General features: G+C 40.5%; 2 protein-coding genes across 3 annotated transcripts; one reads left to right on the top strand and one right to left on the bottom strand.

Moving 5' to 3' along the window:
- Positions 1-1170: 1170 nt before the first annotated feature.
- Positions 1171-11118, bottom strand: LOC137793310 (uncharacterized). Its single transcript, XM_068589402.1, has 9 exons — positions 11011-11118; positions 10806-10895; positions 9271-9544; positions 8816-9172; positions 7605-7633; positions 4336-4352; positions 3615-3643; positions 2300-2563; positions 1171-2200 (listed from the first exon to the last, which is right to left on the bottom strand). Exons 3-9 carry the CDS (start codon positions 9533-9535, stop codon positions 2019-2021), a joined length of 1143 nt encoding a protein of 380 aa, XP_068445503.1. The 5' UTR covers positions 9536-9544; positions 10806-10895; positions 11011-11118; the 3' UTR covers positions 1171-2018.
- A 2514-nt stretch (positions 11119-13632) lies between these two features.
- Positions 13633-19404, top strand: LOC137792906 (intercellular adhesion molecule 1-like). 2 transcript variants are annotated; one of them, XM_068588710.1, is made up of 7 exons: positions 13633-13769; positions 15760-15927; positions 16112-16187; positions 16680-16818; positions 16902-17231; positions 18060-18290; positions 18441-19404. In XM_068588710.1, exons 1-7 carry the CDS (start codon positions 13720-13722, stop codon positions 18509-18511), a joined length of 1065 nt encoding a protein of 354 aa, XP_068444811.1. In that variant the 5' UTR covers positions 13633-13719; the 3' UTR covers positions 18512-19404. The 2 variants fall into 2 exon arrangements, with proteins under 2 accessions (XP_068444811.1, XP_068444812.1); XM_068588711.1 differs by having other exon boundaries at positions 13641-13774; positions 15813-15927.
- The last annotated feature ends 263 nt before the right edge of the window (positions 19405-19667 follow it).

Here is a 19667-nt window from a genome sequence, read left to right on the forward strand (position 1 = left end):
CGACGCTCCTCTACTTCGTGCACACCATCCTGTCCGCCATCCGGTGGAAGTCCTTCTAGAGGTCTCTGAGCCAGAACACAACTGATCTCTAAATCCTCGGAGCTTGTACATGAAGATGCGACTCGCTGACATGAAGGGAGGGGGCTGCCGGTGATGGAGACTCGCTGCTGAGTTTTGCTTTTTTTTTGGGGATTTCCCTCTGCCGGGAGAGGAAGCTGTGAAGCGACATCTTGGATCAGCGTCTCACAGTGGAGGGGCTTCAAAGTGATGAAGTTAAGGAGTCCAACGCCGACCAGCCGACACCCGGATCCACAGATACTCAAGAGCATTTATTCCAAATGGTGCGCCACCTGTTGGAGGTTCAACCATATGACGACCAAGGTGAATCAACAGAGACAATTTTTTTTTTTTAGTCCTGCGATGTTTCTGAGGGTTCTTATTATTTTGTCCACGCTCACATGTTGTATCATGCACACTCTGACTATCTCTGCGGGATCTACAGTGTCCCCTTTTGTTATGTTTTCCTTCCTTTAGTACAATAGTTTGATATTCTTGTTTCGCTCTCATCCGATTAAACAATTCTGACGCGGCTGATTTTATATTTTTATAAGATTATCAAGACAATGTAATTAAATCAGAACAAGGATGTCAATTCTTTTTTGGTAATGTAAGTTTGTATTTTATAAACATTTTGAGTCAATAAATCATTGAAAATGAATAAATGCGTTTGTTTTGACACATTTTATTCATCAAATTGGTCCAAATAAACATCCATGATGTGTTTACAGCAACATGGAATCAAACCAGAAGTCATGTGGAAAAGTGGAATTTGACATAAATAAAAAAACATCTTAAATGTGCTTCATTTAACAGAATCCCTAAAGCATCCATTGCTTCATGGTGAATTTTATAATCTTAATGGGACCATAATTTCCTAAATGAAAAACATGCGTATTGATTTAAAACTAGCGATTCAGTTTCTGCAGACTTCTATACAACCAGAAGAGCTTTGCTGCCCCCTGCTGGCTGTTAGAAATAATTACAGTTTAAAGCATTTCTACATTGGCTTCACTTCTCCAGATCCGCAAAAAAATTATCTTCAAAAAACAAAAGAAACTCATATATTGACTATGCATCAATGGAAAAAAATAAGCATGTTTTGCTTCTACCTATTCAGTTTTAGATCTCTTTTTTATACATTATATATAATAATAATATTGTATTCTATTATAATGATTGACTGAATAAAACACACAAACAAACAAATATCTGTAAACACATCAGAATAAGAATCGTTTATGTACACATACAAGGAACATACAACATGTTGGTATAATTACAGGCTGCTTGTGTTTTAACACATTTTAAAACGAACAATTATAAAAAAAAGTCCTGAAGGCTGCACGGTGGTGTAGTGGCAAGCACTGACGCCTCACAGCAAGAGGGTCTGTGGTTCGGATACTGGTCTGGAGTTTGCATGTTCTCCCCGTGGCAGCGTGGGTTCTCTCCAGGTTCTCCGGCTTCCTCCCACAGTCCAAAGACGTCCTGCGGAGGTTAATTGGACTCTAAAATGCCCGTAGGTGTGAGCGTGAATGGTTGTCTGCCCTGTGATGAACTGGTGACTTGTCCAGGGTGTACCCTGCCTTCACCCCTTGACAGCTGGGATTGGCTCCCGCGACCCTAATGAGGATAAGCGGTTCAGATAATGGATGCCCTGAAGGTCTAAAAGCGGATGTTCTGCCGGGTCTGGTGTCACATCAATGTCCAGGATTAGGTCATCCGTAGAGTAGGGAGACGAGCAGTGTGGCTTTCTCTTAAAAATCACTTTTTTATCCAGGGAGTGCTCTGAGAACTTGATGGAGAAGAAGCAGGGGGAGGGGCTTAAAAGCAAAAGGGCCAATTGGACGTTAGGTAATTACGGTACATGTCAATTACAGCAATAGTAAAAAAAAAAAAAACATTTTTAAAAGCACCAGAATATGTATGTCCTTATCTTGATCTTGATGCGTTTCATGAGCTCATGGTTTACTGAAGTTTATATTCAATGTCCCGATGGAGCCACCTGTGACAGTCGGGGCGATGAGCACACCTTCTTGCTGAGCCATCATTGTGACAGGAGGAGGTGCTGCAGGAGGTGCTGCAGCAGCAGCAGCTGCAGCAGCAGCAGCAGCAGGAGGTGCTGCAGCTGTCCCCGCCACTGCTGATGAAAACATAGAGATGCAAAGAATAATGTGAGAAAAAAGTTAAAGTATCTGATTTTGCTTACGTTGACTTGTCAACATATTTAAGAAACATCCACCTGCGTATTTGTTCTTCAGCTTCTCTGCAGCGTTATTGTTGCGCATCTTCTTCAGTATTTCAACAGCAACGTTCACAGCCATTTCTTCGCCGTAGTTCTTTGTCATCTCTGACACGACGTCCTCTTGCTCCGCGTCCTCCAGGCAGGAGCGGGGAATTGGCTTGCAGCTGTCCAAGACGCCGTTCTCCAGCCACCACTTAAACCTTTTTAAGTCCTTTTTGAGCAAATCGTCCAGAGTTTCAACCAGCAGTGGAACCGCCATGTCTGCTCACTGTGCAGGCAGATGAGGGGAAATAAGTTTAGCCGCAATTAAGTCACAAGTTAAATCAATCAATCATGAAGGGACACAAGTTTATCTCCTTTGAGTAAGTGTGTTCAAAGCTAAAGTTTACCTAGCAACAGCCTGTTTGCCCTCTCTGGCTGATATTGCATGAATTTTTTAGGGTAAAAAGTAGAATATTAACACCTGAGATGTAGTGGAGTAGTATAACATAAAAAAATACATGTACAGTACTTCAAAATCGCACTTTAGTACAGTACTTTAGTAAATTGCACATTCCACTGTTCACATAAATTAAATAACTAATAGTTATCCTTAATACTAATTATTAACAACTACTCATTTTCACATCAAAATTAATAATTATATATATATATATATATATATATATATATATATATATATATATATATATATATATATATATATATATATATGAAAAAAAGGACATCTTAGATACTGATATCCGGACTTTTAGTCCCTTAAGCTCCAAAACACACTGGATCCTACATTTCCCATCATGCAACTTGATCCCATTTTCAAAGAAGCAATAACCGGATTCATCGGGGTTATAGTTTGTGTACATTAAACAACTGTTTACACGTCGTGTACAAACAGCAGAGACACTTTGAAGAGATGAAGACACATTTACCACAACGTTTAGTTATTATTAAATCATTAAGTAACATTAATAAAGCTTTTAGACTCGGTTTATAAACTCTTCATAACGGCTGCTTAAAGCGAAAGTCATTTTCGGAAATCCTTCACGACGTTAATTGGACACAATCAGGATCTGATACTTGTATTTAGAAACAAAAGGGAAGAAACGGGACCGACGACAAGACATGAAGAGAATGATTTACATGAATAAATATGAAAACAATCACTATTAAAAGAAGACACCACAGTCCTTGTTATAACGTTGTTTTTAGCTAAACTTCTCCTGTAACTTTCACGGTTGATTTGACAAAGTGCTCAAACAGCGAAGCAGCAGAAGAAGCAGAAGATGAAGACTTTGATACCAAAAGGACTCACCGTGGCACCGACAGCCCGCAGACTCACACCTGGAGGAGACAAGCGGAATGGCGGGAGTTGCTTTAGTTCCGGTTTCAACCGGAAGTTGTGAAAAACACACAGAATGTGGTGAGAGAGTAGAAACAAAGAAACAAAATACCACATAAAAAGTAAACTTTTATTACCTCCCCATTTTTACAAAACATGTTTAAACACTTTTAAAAACATTTAAAGAAACTAATATTTAGTTAATTCGTATCCATAATAATAATAATAATAATAGTAATAATCTGGCCTTTTACCTTACCGACAGCTGGTCACAAGGCTCCCAGGCGCAATGCATTGTGAGGCAGTGTCGTATGTGCAGTAAAATGACACGTCGCAAGAAATTCCTGCTGATTTAGCACATTTCCCTCGTGCACAAAAACCTCATTTTATAGTGAGAATGCACTAAATACTCAGTGTTACGTCACAAACACGGCTTTTGTCAGCAGTGGAATAATTTACAGCAGGGAGTAAACAAAGCCAGACTGCAATTATAAGGCATAAAAAAAGAAGAAAATGGCACAAATTCAGTTTTGCATCATTCCTTTCCCCATATTCAGCTGCATTCATTTGATTAATTACATCTTCTACATGTTTCACATAACTTCCCCAAAATTTAAAAAAAAGCACAACACCCCACCACCTACAAAAAAAGGTTTGATTCATTTTCAGGTCTCTTCCGGCAACTTGTTGAGACCTTCTGTCCTGATCTCTCTGAAGGTTTACAGACACAGAAGCACACGGACCGGTTTTCACGTCAGTGTGGCGCCACCTGCTGACACCAGGTGGAGATGACAAGCGCCTGCAGATATTTAGCTCATCAACACGTTATTCCAGCAATATCACTTCAACGTCTTCACTCTGTGTTTGTCTCTCGGGTTTTCATCGATTAGAAGGAGCCGGTCGTTATTTTTTTCAAGCACATTAAAACACATCAAAAATTTAAAAAAAAAAAAAACAGAATATGTATGCCCTGATCTTAATCTCTACGTGTTTCATGAGCTCATGGATTACTGAAGTTTATGTTCAATGTCACAAGGGTGCCACCTGTGACTGTCGGGGCGATGACCACACCTTCTGTCTGAGCCATCATCGTGACAGCAGGAGGTGCAGCAGCAGCAGCAGGAGGCGCAGCAGCAGATGTGGAGGCTGCAGCTGTGTTCCCTGCTGCCGATGAAAACATAGAGATGCAGAGAATAATGTGAGAAAATAGGTAAAGCATAGGGTTTTGCTTACTTTGACTTTTTTTTTAAACGTATTTAAGAAACACCCACCTGTGTATTTCTTCTTCAGCTTCTCCGCAGCGTCACTGTTGACCATCTCCTTCATTTTTTTAACGGTGACATTCACAGCCATTTCTTCGCCGGTGCACCTTTTCATCACATCCACGGTGACACTTTGGTTCGCCTTCTCCAGGCCGGACCCGGGAAACGGTATGCAGCTGTCCAAGACGCCATTCTCCAGCTCACATTTAAACGTTTCAAAGTCATCTGGGCTCAAATCCTCCAGAGTATCAAGCGGCAGCCGTCGTGGAACCGCCATGTCTGCTCTCTGTGCAGGCGGATGAGGGGAAATATGCACCTTAATAAGAAGAACATTTGGGTCGGCCGGATGTGGAACGTTTATTTAGTGATGTCTTTGAATCACCTAGAGGTGCTCCAATGGACCAGTCGCCTACTGAGCGACAGTTCATAATATTTACTTTACTCTGTGATTAATGTCTTTATTTATTAGCTCATTACATTTTGCATTATTATTCTGAAAAGTAAGATATTGCATAAATGTTATAGTATAAAAAGTACAATTATTAAATATTACATTATTAAATCCTCATAATAAAGCTTGATGCCCCTAGACGCCCACACCAAGCCCCAAACATCCTGACATATTTTAAATGTCTATTTATTTTACACTTTTATCGATCTTGATAGTTTAAACGACAACTAAAACACCTTTTCCTCGTCAGGTTGAACCAATAAATATTTTATATATTATAAAAAAGCAACCAGCAGATGTTTTAAATTCATTTACAATTATAAATCTAAATAAGTCCCGGTATTTAATTGTCACGGGATGTGTTGCAAAACAAGGACCGGCTCGAGCACAGCCCAGGGGCCTGTCTCACGAAGCTGGGTTAACATATCCGGGGTTTCCCTCAGTTATCCAGCTGCACTTAACCAGATGTCATCTAGATCTGTGCTCGTGCACATAAAAGGGGCGGAGTTAACTCAGTTAGACCAATCGTGCACCATGAAGGAGCCGAGAGCAACGTATTTTACAACGAAGGAGCAAATTACGATCTTAAGAATGTATGAAAAATATAAAGAATACAAGCAAAAAGCAACACTGCAGCAGCCAGAAGCCGCAAGGTATCGTGGCAAAAAAAAAAAAAAAAAAACAGCGATTCTGTTAATGCGGAAATGACTGAAATTATAATATTAAATCACTGTCTCAAATGTATGTTCTTATATTTTATTACCTTTTCGTTTTAACAATTTAACCCCATTTCAGTTGCAACCTCAGTGGCGCTAAAAGAACATGGGAGGAAGTTAAAACGAAATACAAGAACATAGTTCAAAGCGGTCAGTGAGTTTATTATAATATCTTCCAGGCCTCATGTATGATGGATGATTTTGCCGATCACGAAACACGCGCTCTCTGCGGAGCTCTGCTCTAAATATCCGTGCGCCTTCCTCGATAGAAATGGGCAGGTCATGTTTCCAGGACAATGATTGGTCAGGAGGCGTCTTTTATCCCCGCTGAGATCTTATCCGGGAACTTAACCTGCTCCGGAGCAGGTTAGGCGTTCAGCGTAATTTACCGGGGCAACAGACCCCGCTAAACCCAGAGTTAATCCAGAAGTTACCTCGCTAAGCCGAAATCCAGCTTCGTGAGACAGGCCCCGGGTCCAAAGAAGCAAAAGGCAACAAAAACGGAATCAAGTACAACTTGACAGGGCAACTGAAAACACAGGACGATGACACACACCACGGAGGAAAGCACAGTACGAACCGACAAGGAGACAGGAGACAAATGGGGTTTAAATCCAAGAGGGAGGTTAACGAGCAACAAGTGGACACAATGAGGGCAGCACAGGTGCAGGGAACACACAATCAGGAACCAGGTAGACAGACAATCACTAGACAATCACCAGAAGAGGAAGTGCAGAGACGCAGGGGACACAAGACTATAAAATAAAACAGGAACAAAAACTCAACCCATGACATTTAATAACCTTTTTATCTTCCTTTAGTGCTGTTTAAACAGCTTTTATATGATGTTCTACAGTACAAGTTTTCATTAAAAAAGAAAAACGTGTTCTGTGTGAGGAATCCTGTATTATTGTTTATTGGCACAATCCTTAAAAAACAACAACACATTTTTAACATTCAAAACTGATATCCTGACTTTTAGTCCCTTAAGCTCCAAAACACACTGGATCCTACATTTCCCATCATGCAACTTGATCCCATCTTCAAAGAAGCAATAACCGGATTCATCAGGTTACATTTTGTGTACATTAAACAACTGTTTACACGTCGTGTACAAACAGCAGAGACACTTTGAAGAGATGAAGATTTACCACAACGTTTAGTTATTATTAAATCATTCACTAACATTAATAAAGCTTTTAGACTCGGTTTATAAACTCTTCATAACAGCTGCTTAAATAGAAAGTCATTTTCGGAAATCCTTCACGACGTTAATTGGACACAATCAGGATCTGATACTTGTATTTAGAAACAAAAGGGAAGAAACGGGACCGACGACAAGACATGAAGAGAATGATTTACATGAATAAATATGAAAACAATAACTATTAAAAGAAGACACCACAGTCCTCGTTATAACGTTGTTTTTAGCTAAACTTCTCCTGTAACTTTCACGGTTGATTTGACAAAGTGCTCAAACAGCGAAGCAGCAGAAGAAGCAGAAGATGAAGACTTTGATACCAAAAGGACTCACCGTGGCACCGACAGCCCGCAGACTCACACCTGGAGGAGACAAGCGGAATGGCGGGAGTTGCTATGCGCACTTCGAGCACTTACTTTCAGTGCTTAGTGCGCCACACTGACAAAACCAGCAGAATTCAGTGCACTGAAAGTACCCGGATGGCGCACTGCAAACGGTCTAAAAATGTAGTGTAACGCGATGGCCACTACTCGCACTGAACGGACGCCATCTTGGCCACGTAACGGAAGAGGAGGAGCCATTTCGCCAGCTTTTTATTAATTTATTTGTATCCTCCTGCCGCGATTGTGGAGGTGTCGCAGTTTCCACATAGGTTGGAGAAAGGGGAATACAAGGGACAAAAATAGGGTAAGAAGTGCGTTCATTTTGTCAGTTTTAGTTTGTGGATTTGTGGACGTCACTTCCGGCTTAATTTTCGCGGGTGCCGCGAACAGATTTCCGTCCGTCACTTCCGCCAATTGGTTAACGTAAGTGTTCCACTTGATACAGCGCTTATCAGCGACACACTGCACTGCATATGCTAGTGCACTGTGTTATAGTGCACTGTATTGCAGTGTACTTCGTAAAGTGTTCGGTAGAAGACACGGCCACAGAATGTGGTGAGAGAGTAGAAAGTGTCTTGAGTTTGATTCTTTTAGAAGTAAAGACACAGAGCAACAGATCCACGTTTGAACTTCTCAGAAGAGATTCATCAAATCTGTTGACATGAAATGTACGTCATTTCACTCTAAAAGTCAAATAGTATCAGACATATTGTATAATGTTAACACCAGGAAAACACTACATTAGAGTGTATTTTTATATCTGGACGAACAAAACACAACGCAATAGTCTTGAATCTCATAATCTCATCAATATTTTATTTTTAGTAAAAAAAAATTGAGCTTTAATTCAGGTACAAAATTGCAGAAATAAAGAAACAAAATATAACACATAAAAAGTAGACTTTTATTTCCTCCCCATTTCTACAAAACACCTGCTTCACTTCTCTTTTTTTAAAATTGTAATGTTTTATTAATTTTCATAGTTTTTATCCCACCAGGAAGAGGAGTCACACATGTCTCAGGACAATTACAGATTAATATTTTAAACCTCATTCCCGACCCACAGCAGTGGGTGACAGTGTGGGCTCCATGAAGAAGCAGGGGGCGGGGCTTAAAAGCAAAAGGGCCAATTGGACGTGGGGAACTCCAGTACATGTCAACGATGGCAATAATGACAACAAATTAAAATAATTATAAAACAGAATATGTATGAACATTTATTGTTCTTGACGTGTTTCATGAGTGTATTGCTGGTTGTATTATTGTTCATGGTTATATTCACAGCCTCAACGGTGCATCCTGTGACTGTCGGGGAGATGAGCACACCTTCTTGCTGAGCCGTCATTGTGACAGGAGCAGGAGGTGCTGCAGGAGCAGGAGCAGCAGCAGGAGGTGCTACAGGAGCAGCAGGAGGAGGTGCTGCAGGAGCAAAAAAAGCAGCAACAGCAGCAGCAATATCAGCGGCAGCAGCAGCAGTAGGTTCTGTAGGAGATGTGGAGCCTGCAGCTGTTCCCCCTGCTGATGAAAACATAAAGATGCAGAGAATAATGTGAGAAAAAGGTAAAGTATCTGATTTTGCTTACTTTGACTTGTCAACGTATTAAAGAAACATCCACCTGTGTATTTGTTTTGCAGCATCGCTGCAGCGTTATTGTTGCCAATATTCCTCAGAATTTCAACGGTGACATTCACAGCCATTTCTTTGCCGTAGATCCGTGTCATCATATCCACGGTTTCCATTCGGTCCGCGTCCTCCAGTCGGGAACGGGGAATCGTTTTGAAGCTGTCCAAGACGCCATTCGTCAGCCACCACTGAAACCTTTTAAATTCTTCTTGGTTCAAATCATCCAGAGTCCTAAGCAGCCGTAGTGGAACCGACATGTCTGCTCACTGTGCAGGCAGATGAGGGGAAATAAGTTGAGCGTTCAATGTGAAAGGAATAATCTGACAATACTTGTATTTGCTTTGTCGATAAAAGTTAGATGAGGAAATATAAAGGCAAATTAATGTCATGAATAGAGAGCGAAAATGAGTCTGCTGTGAGATACGATGGTGACTGGGTCCGCCCACTTACTGTCAAAAAGAAAATCAAGCAAGCAACGGACACGCGTGAGCGGTTTAAAACTTCGAGAGCAAGCAGGTTAAAAACTCGTGAGAGGGACTTTGGCTCGCGCTAGAGCAGGGATTTTGCTCGAGAGTGATGTAAAAGCGCTCACCTAAGTAAATTACGCGTGCAACTATTTGATTTGCGTGCTTGCGTGGAGCTAATTCGCGCTCTCAATTTATGACATTAATTTGCCTTTATAAGAAGACGAATAATAATATACTGGGGCTGCAGCTTATTACACAAATCATGTAATGATATTGATACAGATCAGGTATATGCACATTAATAAGAAGAACATTTGGGTCGGCTGGATGTGGAACGTACAGTGCTTTTCGTAAGTTGTTACATTCCACCACCGATTCTATATTAAAAGTGTTTATTATAATAGAAAAACGTGTTCTGAGTGAGGGATCCCGTATTATTGTTTAATGGCACAATCCTTGAAAAAAATACTTTTTGAACATTCAAAACTGATATCCTGACTTTTAGTCCCTTAAGCTCTAAAACCCACTGGATCCTACATTTCCCATCATGCAACTTGATCCCATTTTCAAAGAAGCAATAACCGGATTCACCGGGTTATATTTTGTGTACATTAAACAACTGTTTACACGTCGTGTACAAACAGCAGAGACACTTTGAAGAGATGAAGATTTACCACAACGTTTAGTTATTATTAAATCATTCACTAACATTAATAAAGCTTTTAGACTCGGTTTATAAACTCTTCATAACGGCTGCTTAAGGAGAAAGTCATTTCCGGAAATGCTTTACGACGTTACATAATCAGGATCTGATATTTATATTTAGAAACAAAAGGGAAGAAACGGGACCGACGACAAGATATGAAGAGAATGATTTACATAAAAAAATATAAAAACAATCACATTAAAAGAAGACACCACAGTCCTTGTTATAACGTTGTTTTTAGCAAAACTTCTCCTGTAACTTTCACGGTTGATTTGACAAAGTGCTCAAACAGCGAAGCAGCAGAAGCAGAAGAATCATCAGATAAAGACTTTGATAATAAAAAAAAGGACTCACCGTAGCACCGACTGTAGCATCCCCGGCTGAATTATGGTCTGTAGTCATTAACTTATGGTTCAGTAATGTTTATTGAACTCACCGTAAGAACTAAAAAGAAAAACCCCGGAAATAGCAGTTGGTTAGCTTGATCACTGACACAAACAGAAACCGTAACAATTTAAAACAGTATGTCCTGAAAAATGAACTTGGAACAGATACTAACCTTGTGCCCGCATCGACCATGTGCTAAAACGAACATATCCGCAGTCTTTTAATTACTACTTCTACTACTTACTACTAATTCGTCCCGTTTATCACATCCAACTTCCGGTGTTTGTCCCATCAAAATAAAAGCGCAACCCGAAAGGCACTGACTGCCGTAACAAAACTTCAGAATAGAAGACAATAAAAAAGGTACACAGCACATAGAAGCCAAGCTCAAATGAAATGATGATATTCATATTCAAACGGCATATTCTTGAACTTGTAAATTAAAATTCCAATGCAGTCTTGTTCAGACTGACCCCTGCTATGTCCATGGCCTTCAGATATTACTGTACAGTTTTGGAGAAAATTGAATTCAAAGTCAGTTTAAATGAAATAATGAAATACATGATTGAACAATATTCAAATAGCTATAAAAGCAGATCCTTAAACTTGTAAATTAACATTTCAATTCAGTCTTGTTCAGGCGGACCCCTGCTATGCTCATGAGATATTACTCTACAGTTTTGGAGAAAATTGACATCAAAGTCTGCTCAAAAAACATACATATATTACTAATTTTACAATATTCAAACAACTATAAAGACAGATCCTTAAATTTGTGAAGTAAAATTCCAATACAGTCTCTGCTATTGGAATTTTACTTTACACATTTAAGGATTTGTTTCTATAGCTGTTTGAATATTGGAAGATTGTGGAATTATAATACTCATGTCTTTTGAACTGACTTTGAAGTCAATTTTCTTCATAAATATATTAAATGACTAATAATTATCCGTAACACTAATTATTAACAACTAATCATTTTAACATTAAAATTCTTAATTAATCTGGAAAGTTATCAACAGTTTTTAATGTAAATGTTTATATGTTTAAATGATAAAAAAAAACATGTTTTTTTTAATGTAAATTATGTGCCAGAGTGCATCAATAAATCCTCATAATAAAGCTTAACACCCCTACAAACATCCTGACATCTATTAAATGTCTATTTATTTTACACTTTTATTGATCTTAATAGTTAAAACAATGACTAAAATTTTCCTCGTCAGGCTAGACCAATAAAGGTTTCCTTTTTTTGGAAATACACGTTTTTTTTTTTTACTGTACATTAAAATATTTTATATTCGCAAATTCATAAAAGCAAAAAATTCTAATATCCAGATAGAGTCCTACAGAAGCACATCTTTCTCACCGCTCTATCTGCCTTACAGTTAAATAACAGGAATATACTGTAAATCACGGAGCACCTACCTGACGTCGGTGTATCGGTGCTCAAATGAGTCAAAACGTTTCACCGAAGCCCAAAACGGTCCGACACCAGACCGAAACTGAAGCGCACCTGAACCTTTATCGATACTTATTAGCTGGAAACATCCTTGAAGTCTGACGGGAAGATTTCCGACAGCACAGAAAAATGGGCGTGAATTGAATACACGTCACGGTGGAAATTTAACAGACGGGGGCAGAGGTTGGACGGAGAGAGGATTTACTGCCCCTTAAGTCCTGCAATATAATATTCATACACCACCTTATATGGCTTGTCTACACATCCATGAAGCGGTGAAGCCGTAAACACATCAGACATGCAGAGAAATACGCAACTTTTTGTGAGTCCTCCACCGTGCCTTTTCAAATAATCCAATGAAGAAAATTTAAATCACTTTCAAGTGAACAGTATTGCTCCATCAATGCAAATAAAGTTTGATCTGTGCAAAAAATAACTAATATTAGGCGGAAAAATGGCTTATTGAGGGTGCAATTAACCTGTTTTGCACTGAATATCTTTTCAAGATAATAACAATAACGTGTAATCTGTGAAAAACAAATCAAAAGTAGTGCAGCTTTGTGTGAGCCATCAGGTTTTATCAGTATAAGTAGCTGCAATGAGCTGCTTTCCTTCTACATTTGTTACATTTGCGACTCTCAATTGATGCTCAATGTTGAGCTTAGATCAGTATTCTGTGTTGAGAGACGCAACGTTTTCACGAAAGTACAGGCCTTTTTTTGCCAAATATTTTATTCATGACGTTGTATGTCTGTGTACTTTGTACTTTTGTAATATGTGAAGTTCTCAATAAAGGTCTTGAAATTATTATTTTTTTGCATTTCCCCACTTGCGCCCCACCTTGCAATACCCCGGCGCCCCACCAGAGGGGGGCGGTAAGAGGCGCCCCCCTCTGGTGGGGTTTGAGAACCACCGCTTCAGCTGCTAAACGCCCCGAACTTGAAGACCCCGAAACGTTACTGCCGGCCTTCCAGAGGCGTACACATACTGTACTTATTGGTACTTTAAGTACTTTTTCATCCACTGCTAAGTAACTTTTTCACATAAGAAAACATAGGACACACACACACTTGTGCCCTCAGTGCACTGCATTATTCTTGACCCTCCCTTCCTTCCTCTCTTGATTTACTAACAGAGAAACGCCCATGCTGTGTTTCAGAGGCTGAAGCAAAGCTATTGCCTGATGATCAGCCCCCCCACACCCTCCCCTCACCTTCCCCACATGCACACACCCCCACATGCACACACCCCACACTGCCATAAAAACCTGAAGTTCCCCGTGTTTTCCTCAGAAGTCTCCGGCCGTGTCGCTGCCAGCATCACACACACACACACACACACACACACACACACACACACACGCACACACAGAGAGACTCCATTCAGATATTCAGAGCCAGGGATCCCCCCCGATGAAGGATGTGTGCATCCGGACGGCCAATCGAGCTCCTGCTGTGCTGCCTGCTCGGCTCAGGTGAGTGAAACGACAGCTCGACAGGTGCGACAATACGATGTGGAAACAGTAACAAACAGGTCTTCTGTTTCTCTCTTTTAACCAAAAACACTGGTGTTGAGTTTGGGGGCAAAGGAGCCATTTAATCTGTAGTATGTGTAAAGTATACGTCAATATGGTGCAACGTTATTAAGTACATATGCTTGTATGTATTTGTACTTTGCTGGTTGAACAAAATTAAATATATCTCGTACAATTGAATGCACTTTCGGATATAATTTCCCCTCTTCCCCATGAAGTAGATTCGTAGATTAATACAGAATATTTAAATACTGGTTGAACGTTAATGCGTGAATCATAATAACAATCCCACATTTTAACCCGTTGATCTCTTTTTCTGTGTGTGAGTCATCGTAGGAAGCCCAAATTATTCCAACACTGTTTATTGTATGTATTTGTTCAGCAAAGTCTTGGGGAAAAAATGTATATCTGCAAAAAAAAAAACATTTAAAAAAGATATTTTAATCGTATCTATAAACATCCGCATGATATGAGCCAGATTCCCCAAAAATGCCTCCTGAAGCGGTCCCCGACTTGTATGGTTCAGGGTCTTAATGACAACCAATTAAACACATTTTTGGAAAGATTAGGACGATTCAGTCAAAAAACTGTGTCGTTCGGTTCAATTTTTGCGTTTCCAAAAGGTTAAATAACCCTCTGACAGCACAATGACTACGACTATGAGTTCTGCTACCAAACCTTTCACAACCCTTTGAATGCAGGTTTCCACATTGTGGTACTGACACTTTAACACAAAGTGAAGGGTCCCAGTGCTTCTCCCATCACTGACTGGACGACATTGGCAGACTACATTTTTGCAGACTGGCATGTGGGAAACACGACTAATACATTTTTGACAGCCGGCACGGCGACGCCCACTGAGAGTGAGGTCATCTGATAGGCGGCAGAACAAGCTCAGGATTCGGGGGAACAATGGTCATAGAAATGAGGAGCGAGTTCTTTGACTTGGGCAGGGTGTCCTTCCTTCCTCAGAGGAACACACTGGGTGTATTCAGCGCGCTACCAAACACAATGGATCCACAAGAGATCAGCTCAGATGAGGATTATTTCACGGGATGGCAAAGTCCAACTGACCCGTGTTGTGTTGTGTTGTGTTCATACAGACACCAGGAAGTGAAGCAGCTCCTCCTAAAGAGGATGGATTAATGTGACAGACACTGAAACAGACACACACACACACACACACACACACACACATATATATATATATATATATATACATATATATATATATACATATATATATATATATATATATATATATATATATATATATATATATATATATATATATATATATATATATATATATATATATATACACACACACACACACACACACACACAGAAACACACACACAGACACATGTACATATATGTTTGTGCGTGTGTATATATATATATAAATATATATATATATATACACACATATACACAGTATATATACATATATATATATATATATATATGTATATATATACTGTGTATATGTGTGTGTGTATATATATATATATATATATATATATATATGTACACACATATACACAATATAGATATAGATATATTATATAGACATATTATATATACACACACACATATATATGCACTCATACACACATTAATATACACACATAGGTTCAAGAAAGAAAAAACAGTAATACTATATATATATATATATATATATATATATATATATATATATATATATATATATTATAGTCGATCAGATCTAATGTATTTTAATTATACAACATTAAAGATTGTGAAATGTGTATTTTTCTTGAGGAAAAACACTTCTCCTGTCGTTAGTGTCTCTTCTTCGCTGTGGTGCTTCTCCTCCACTCCAGCAGGGCGTCTTTCAGAGATGTGTGTTCACAAAGTGACTTATTGTGTCTTTTCCTCCTCTCCCTGACCTCTCCCGTGACCTCAGCTACCTCATCCCCCGTTTCCACGTTCACGCCCGCTCTACCTCTTCCAGTGCAAGTCTTTCCTCCCTCTCGGCCTCCGCCGGTCCTCCCGTCTCCGCCCAACTCGGAGACGACGCGAGAAGTCGACTGCCCTCTGACGACGTCTCCCTCCTCTCTGGTGGTCAGGTACGCCGAGGATTATTTCTCTTTCCTTCACTTGGTGGAGGAGATTCACGCAGAGGGTTTGTGCTAAAGTAATGAGACAACTTATGAAACAAGGGAGTGTTCAACATGTTACCCCGTTTCTGTGTACTTTTACCCCGTTTCCGTGTACTTCTGTCCCAGCTAAACGTAAACTCTCCCGTCACAGGTTCGGGGATCCATTCACAGCGAACTGCTCCATCTCGAGTACGGACTTTTCTGCCATCGGTTGGATTGTCTCTCTGGTAAGAGAATGAATGTTGTCTGGTGTGTGCTATTGAAGGAGGGTGTGTCTTATTTTAAGTAGGCGTGTCTTATTGAAGGCAGGTGTGTCTTCTTGTAAGTAGGTGTGTCTTATTGTAGATGTGTGTGTCTTATTGAAGGCAGGTGTGTCTTATTTTAAGCAGGCATGTCTTATTGAAGGAGGGTGTGTCTTATTTTAAGTAGGCGTGTCTTATTGAAGGTAGGTGTGTCTTATTGTAGAAGGGTGTGTCTTATTCAAGGTGGGCATGTCTTATTGAAGGTAGGCATGTCTTATTGTAAGTAGGTGTGTCTTATTGTAGATGGGTGTGTCTTATTCAAGGTGGGCGCTTCTTATTGAAGGTGGCCATAACTATAGTAACTCTAATCATAATTACTTGTTCTTCATGGCGTGGATCACATAAAAAATATATAACATTATATTATTGGACAGAATCCTAGTAGCTCTGTGATTTGTGATCTTTTTTAAACTACAGGCAGTTCCTGAAGTCTCCATGGATCGGTTTCTGGTCTGGCGCGTCGACAGCATGACTGACTGGAGCGATGAGCCCAAGTGCTTCGCGCTCTCTGACCAGGCCGGCCAATGCCACATTGACCTTCCTCTGAGAGTCTACAGTGAGTCTTATGCGTTCACGTTTAGGAAAATAACCTTTTTTTTCCTCTTGCGGGGTTAATATGTTAATCCGTCTCCTCCACAGAGCCTCCAGATAACGTGTCCATCAGCTTTGGTGACCACACTGGGCCGATGCTCGAGGGTCAGCGGTACACTCTGCGCTGCGCGGTGCAGGAAGTGGCTCCTGTTGAAAACCTCACCGTGACCTTCTACAGAGGTCGGACAGCGCTGGGTCAGCTGCGGTCCGACAACAAATCTGTGAAACCAGTGAGCGAGACCTTCTCTCTAAACATCACCCCGAGCAAAGAAGACGATGGAGTCCAGTACTGGTGTGAAGCCAAGCTGGAACTGGGACCTGACGGACCGCAGCGCCCTCCAGTGGTGACGTCACAAACCATCACTGACACCGTTCTCTGTGAGTTTGCGTCGTCTTTACCTCTAAAGGCCTCGATAGACACGGAGGGTGTGACGAAAAAACATGAAAATGCAAAAAACTAAACAATTAACCGCGATCCTATTGACTCAGATCAGCGTCTGGCAGAGTATGACACGAATTGTTGTATAGTTTAAGCTATTTTATTGAGTTTCCTTTTTGCAAAGACCGACTTCTCCTCGTCGCTGCTAAAGGGCTTTTATTGTGAAAGGTCAGAACGGAAACTCTGGTCTGCAATGCCTAGTCAAGATCGAAAGGAGTAACAACGTTTGCCATCTTGGTTTGGACACACAACACCCTACACACACACACAGCAAGTATATGTGCAGTAATCCGGCAAAAGTTTCTGTTTTTGCGGGGGTTTTTTCATGCAAAAACTCAATGTGTAATATTCACACTGTGTGAAAGTACTCACGACAGAATCAAAACTATATCAACTCTTATTTCTCTCGTGTAGCTGCCAATAGCTGCCTATAACGCACAGCTACCAACAGCTATCTATAACGCATAGCTACCTACAACGCACAGCTACCATTAGCTACCTACAACGCACCGCTACCATTAGCTACCTACAACGCACCGCTACCATTAGCTACCTACAACGCACCGCTACCATTAGCTACCTACAACGCACCGCTACCATTAGCTACCTACAACGCACCGCTACCATTAGCTACCTACAACGCACCGCTACCATTAGCTACCTACAACGCACCGCTACCATTAGCTACCTACAACGCACCGCTACCATTAGCTAACCCACATGTCCTTCTGTAAAAACACTCTCCCTCATCCTGACTCTTCTCTCAGTCGGTCCACAGCTCGAGTGTCCTCTGAAGCTGCGGGTGAGAGAGGGCGAGCGTCTCAGCTGCGAGGTGAGAGGAAACCCCCGGCCGCTGGTCGTGTGGTTCAGGGACGGACGGGCGGTCGCCCTGCCCACGCGCTCGAGCGCAAAGGATGCTGGGAAATACACAGTCTGGGCAGAGGGACTCCTCGGACAGAAGAACTTCACAGTGGAGGTGGAGGTCCTTCCCGGCAGCGGTGCGTGTACAAAAGTCCCATTGTTCTTTTATCGGAGGTCCAATTACAAATGTTTAAACTTATCTTCCTTCCGGAATTCACAATAAATGTTTGTTTTTCCACTGAATTCTTGTATTTTTTGGAATTAAATTCGTCTCTTCCTCCGTCTAGGAACGACAAATGGCAGTAATGGACATTTCCTGTTGGCCGTCCTGCTGGTTCAGATGATTAACTGGCTGTGAAAAGCTCAAGGAAGTCAACGTGACTATTCTTCTTTCCACGACGTCTGGATGAGCCGCTCCTGTCTAGAGAAACATTTGTCAGAAGAGGGGAGGAAGACTCGTCTTTTTGTGTGTCTTCATTTGTTCAAATGGCTTTGTTTTGACGTCTCAGGTCACGTTAGAAGCAGATAGTTCTCTTTGAGAGCTTCTGCATAGGTACATTATTGTTTTTTACAGTATAGCTGAATAAAGTGGCCTCTTTGTAACTTTCATATCTTCCAAAGAAAGAAAGAAAGAAAACACAAATCGTGAACAATGTAATAATCAACAACTATATACAGGTCGGCCTCCCCTTTTTATTTTTTTTGAGAGGATGTTTATGGACTGTCTGCACCATTTGCCAAACAATGTTTCCGTCTCTGTCCCGTGTACATATGTTCATTCTTCTGCAGTATAAAGAAACAGCAAAGTGGAGTCGCAGTCATGAAGCTTCCTGATTGTTGCTCCTGACGAGTCCAAGAGGTCTTCCAGGTTGAGATCCTGGAAAATGTAAAAGATTACTCACAAGAGAGCGCTTAAGGTTTCTGGTGGAAAGACAAAAAAGGTTGGAGAAATATTGTATAGGATATTGAGATTGCACATGAAAAAGATAAAATTAGTGAAGTAATTAAACACAATACCAGCATGTGAATAGGTGCTGCATATGCGTCGTGTTCTGCATCGACACTAAAACTTTAGGCTCGAAACAACACAACATGTAAGCGCTCAATATTTATTAATTCAAAGTAAATCATTTACAAGTCGGTGAAAGCTTCGTTATCTCATTTGATCCCTGAGATGTTTCTTACTCAGTTTGATCAGAAACATGACGAGCGAGGCGACACCTTTTCTCAGACGATGTGCTCATCCAAACAAAGGACCACAACGTGACAGATTAATATTAGACTTTAGTCGGTATTTCTTTGGTATTTTAACTCCCGGTTGTTGGAATCCCGTCATGCGTCCGCTGCCAAAGGAAACTGCTCCTTTGAAACAAAAAGACAAAATGCATACAAGACTCATTATGTACAATTAAAGTCTACAAAACTACAACTTTGCGTTGCACTTTGGCAACAAAAAACACATCCTTTACTTTTATTGCACTGAATCATCGATAGATAAATAAATAGATGGATAC

Source organism: Clinocottus analis, unplaced genomic scaffold (genome assembly GCF_023055335.1).
Source record: "Clinocottus analis isolate CAN_PGR_092001 unplaced genomic scaffold, fCliAna1.0.p SCAF_22, whole genome shotgun sequence".
NCBI classification, from domain to species: domain Eukaryota; kingdom Metazoa; phylum Chordata; class Actinopteri; order Perciformes; family Cottidae; genus Clinocottus; species Clinocottus analis.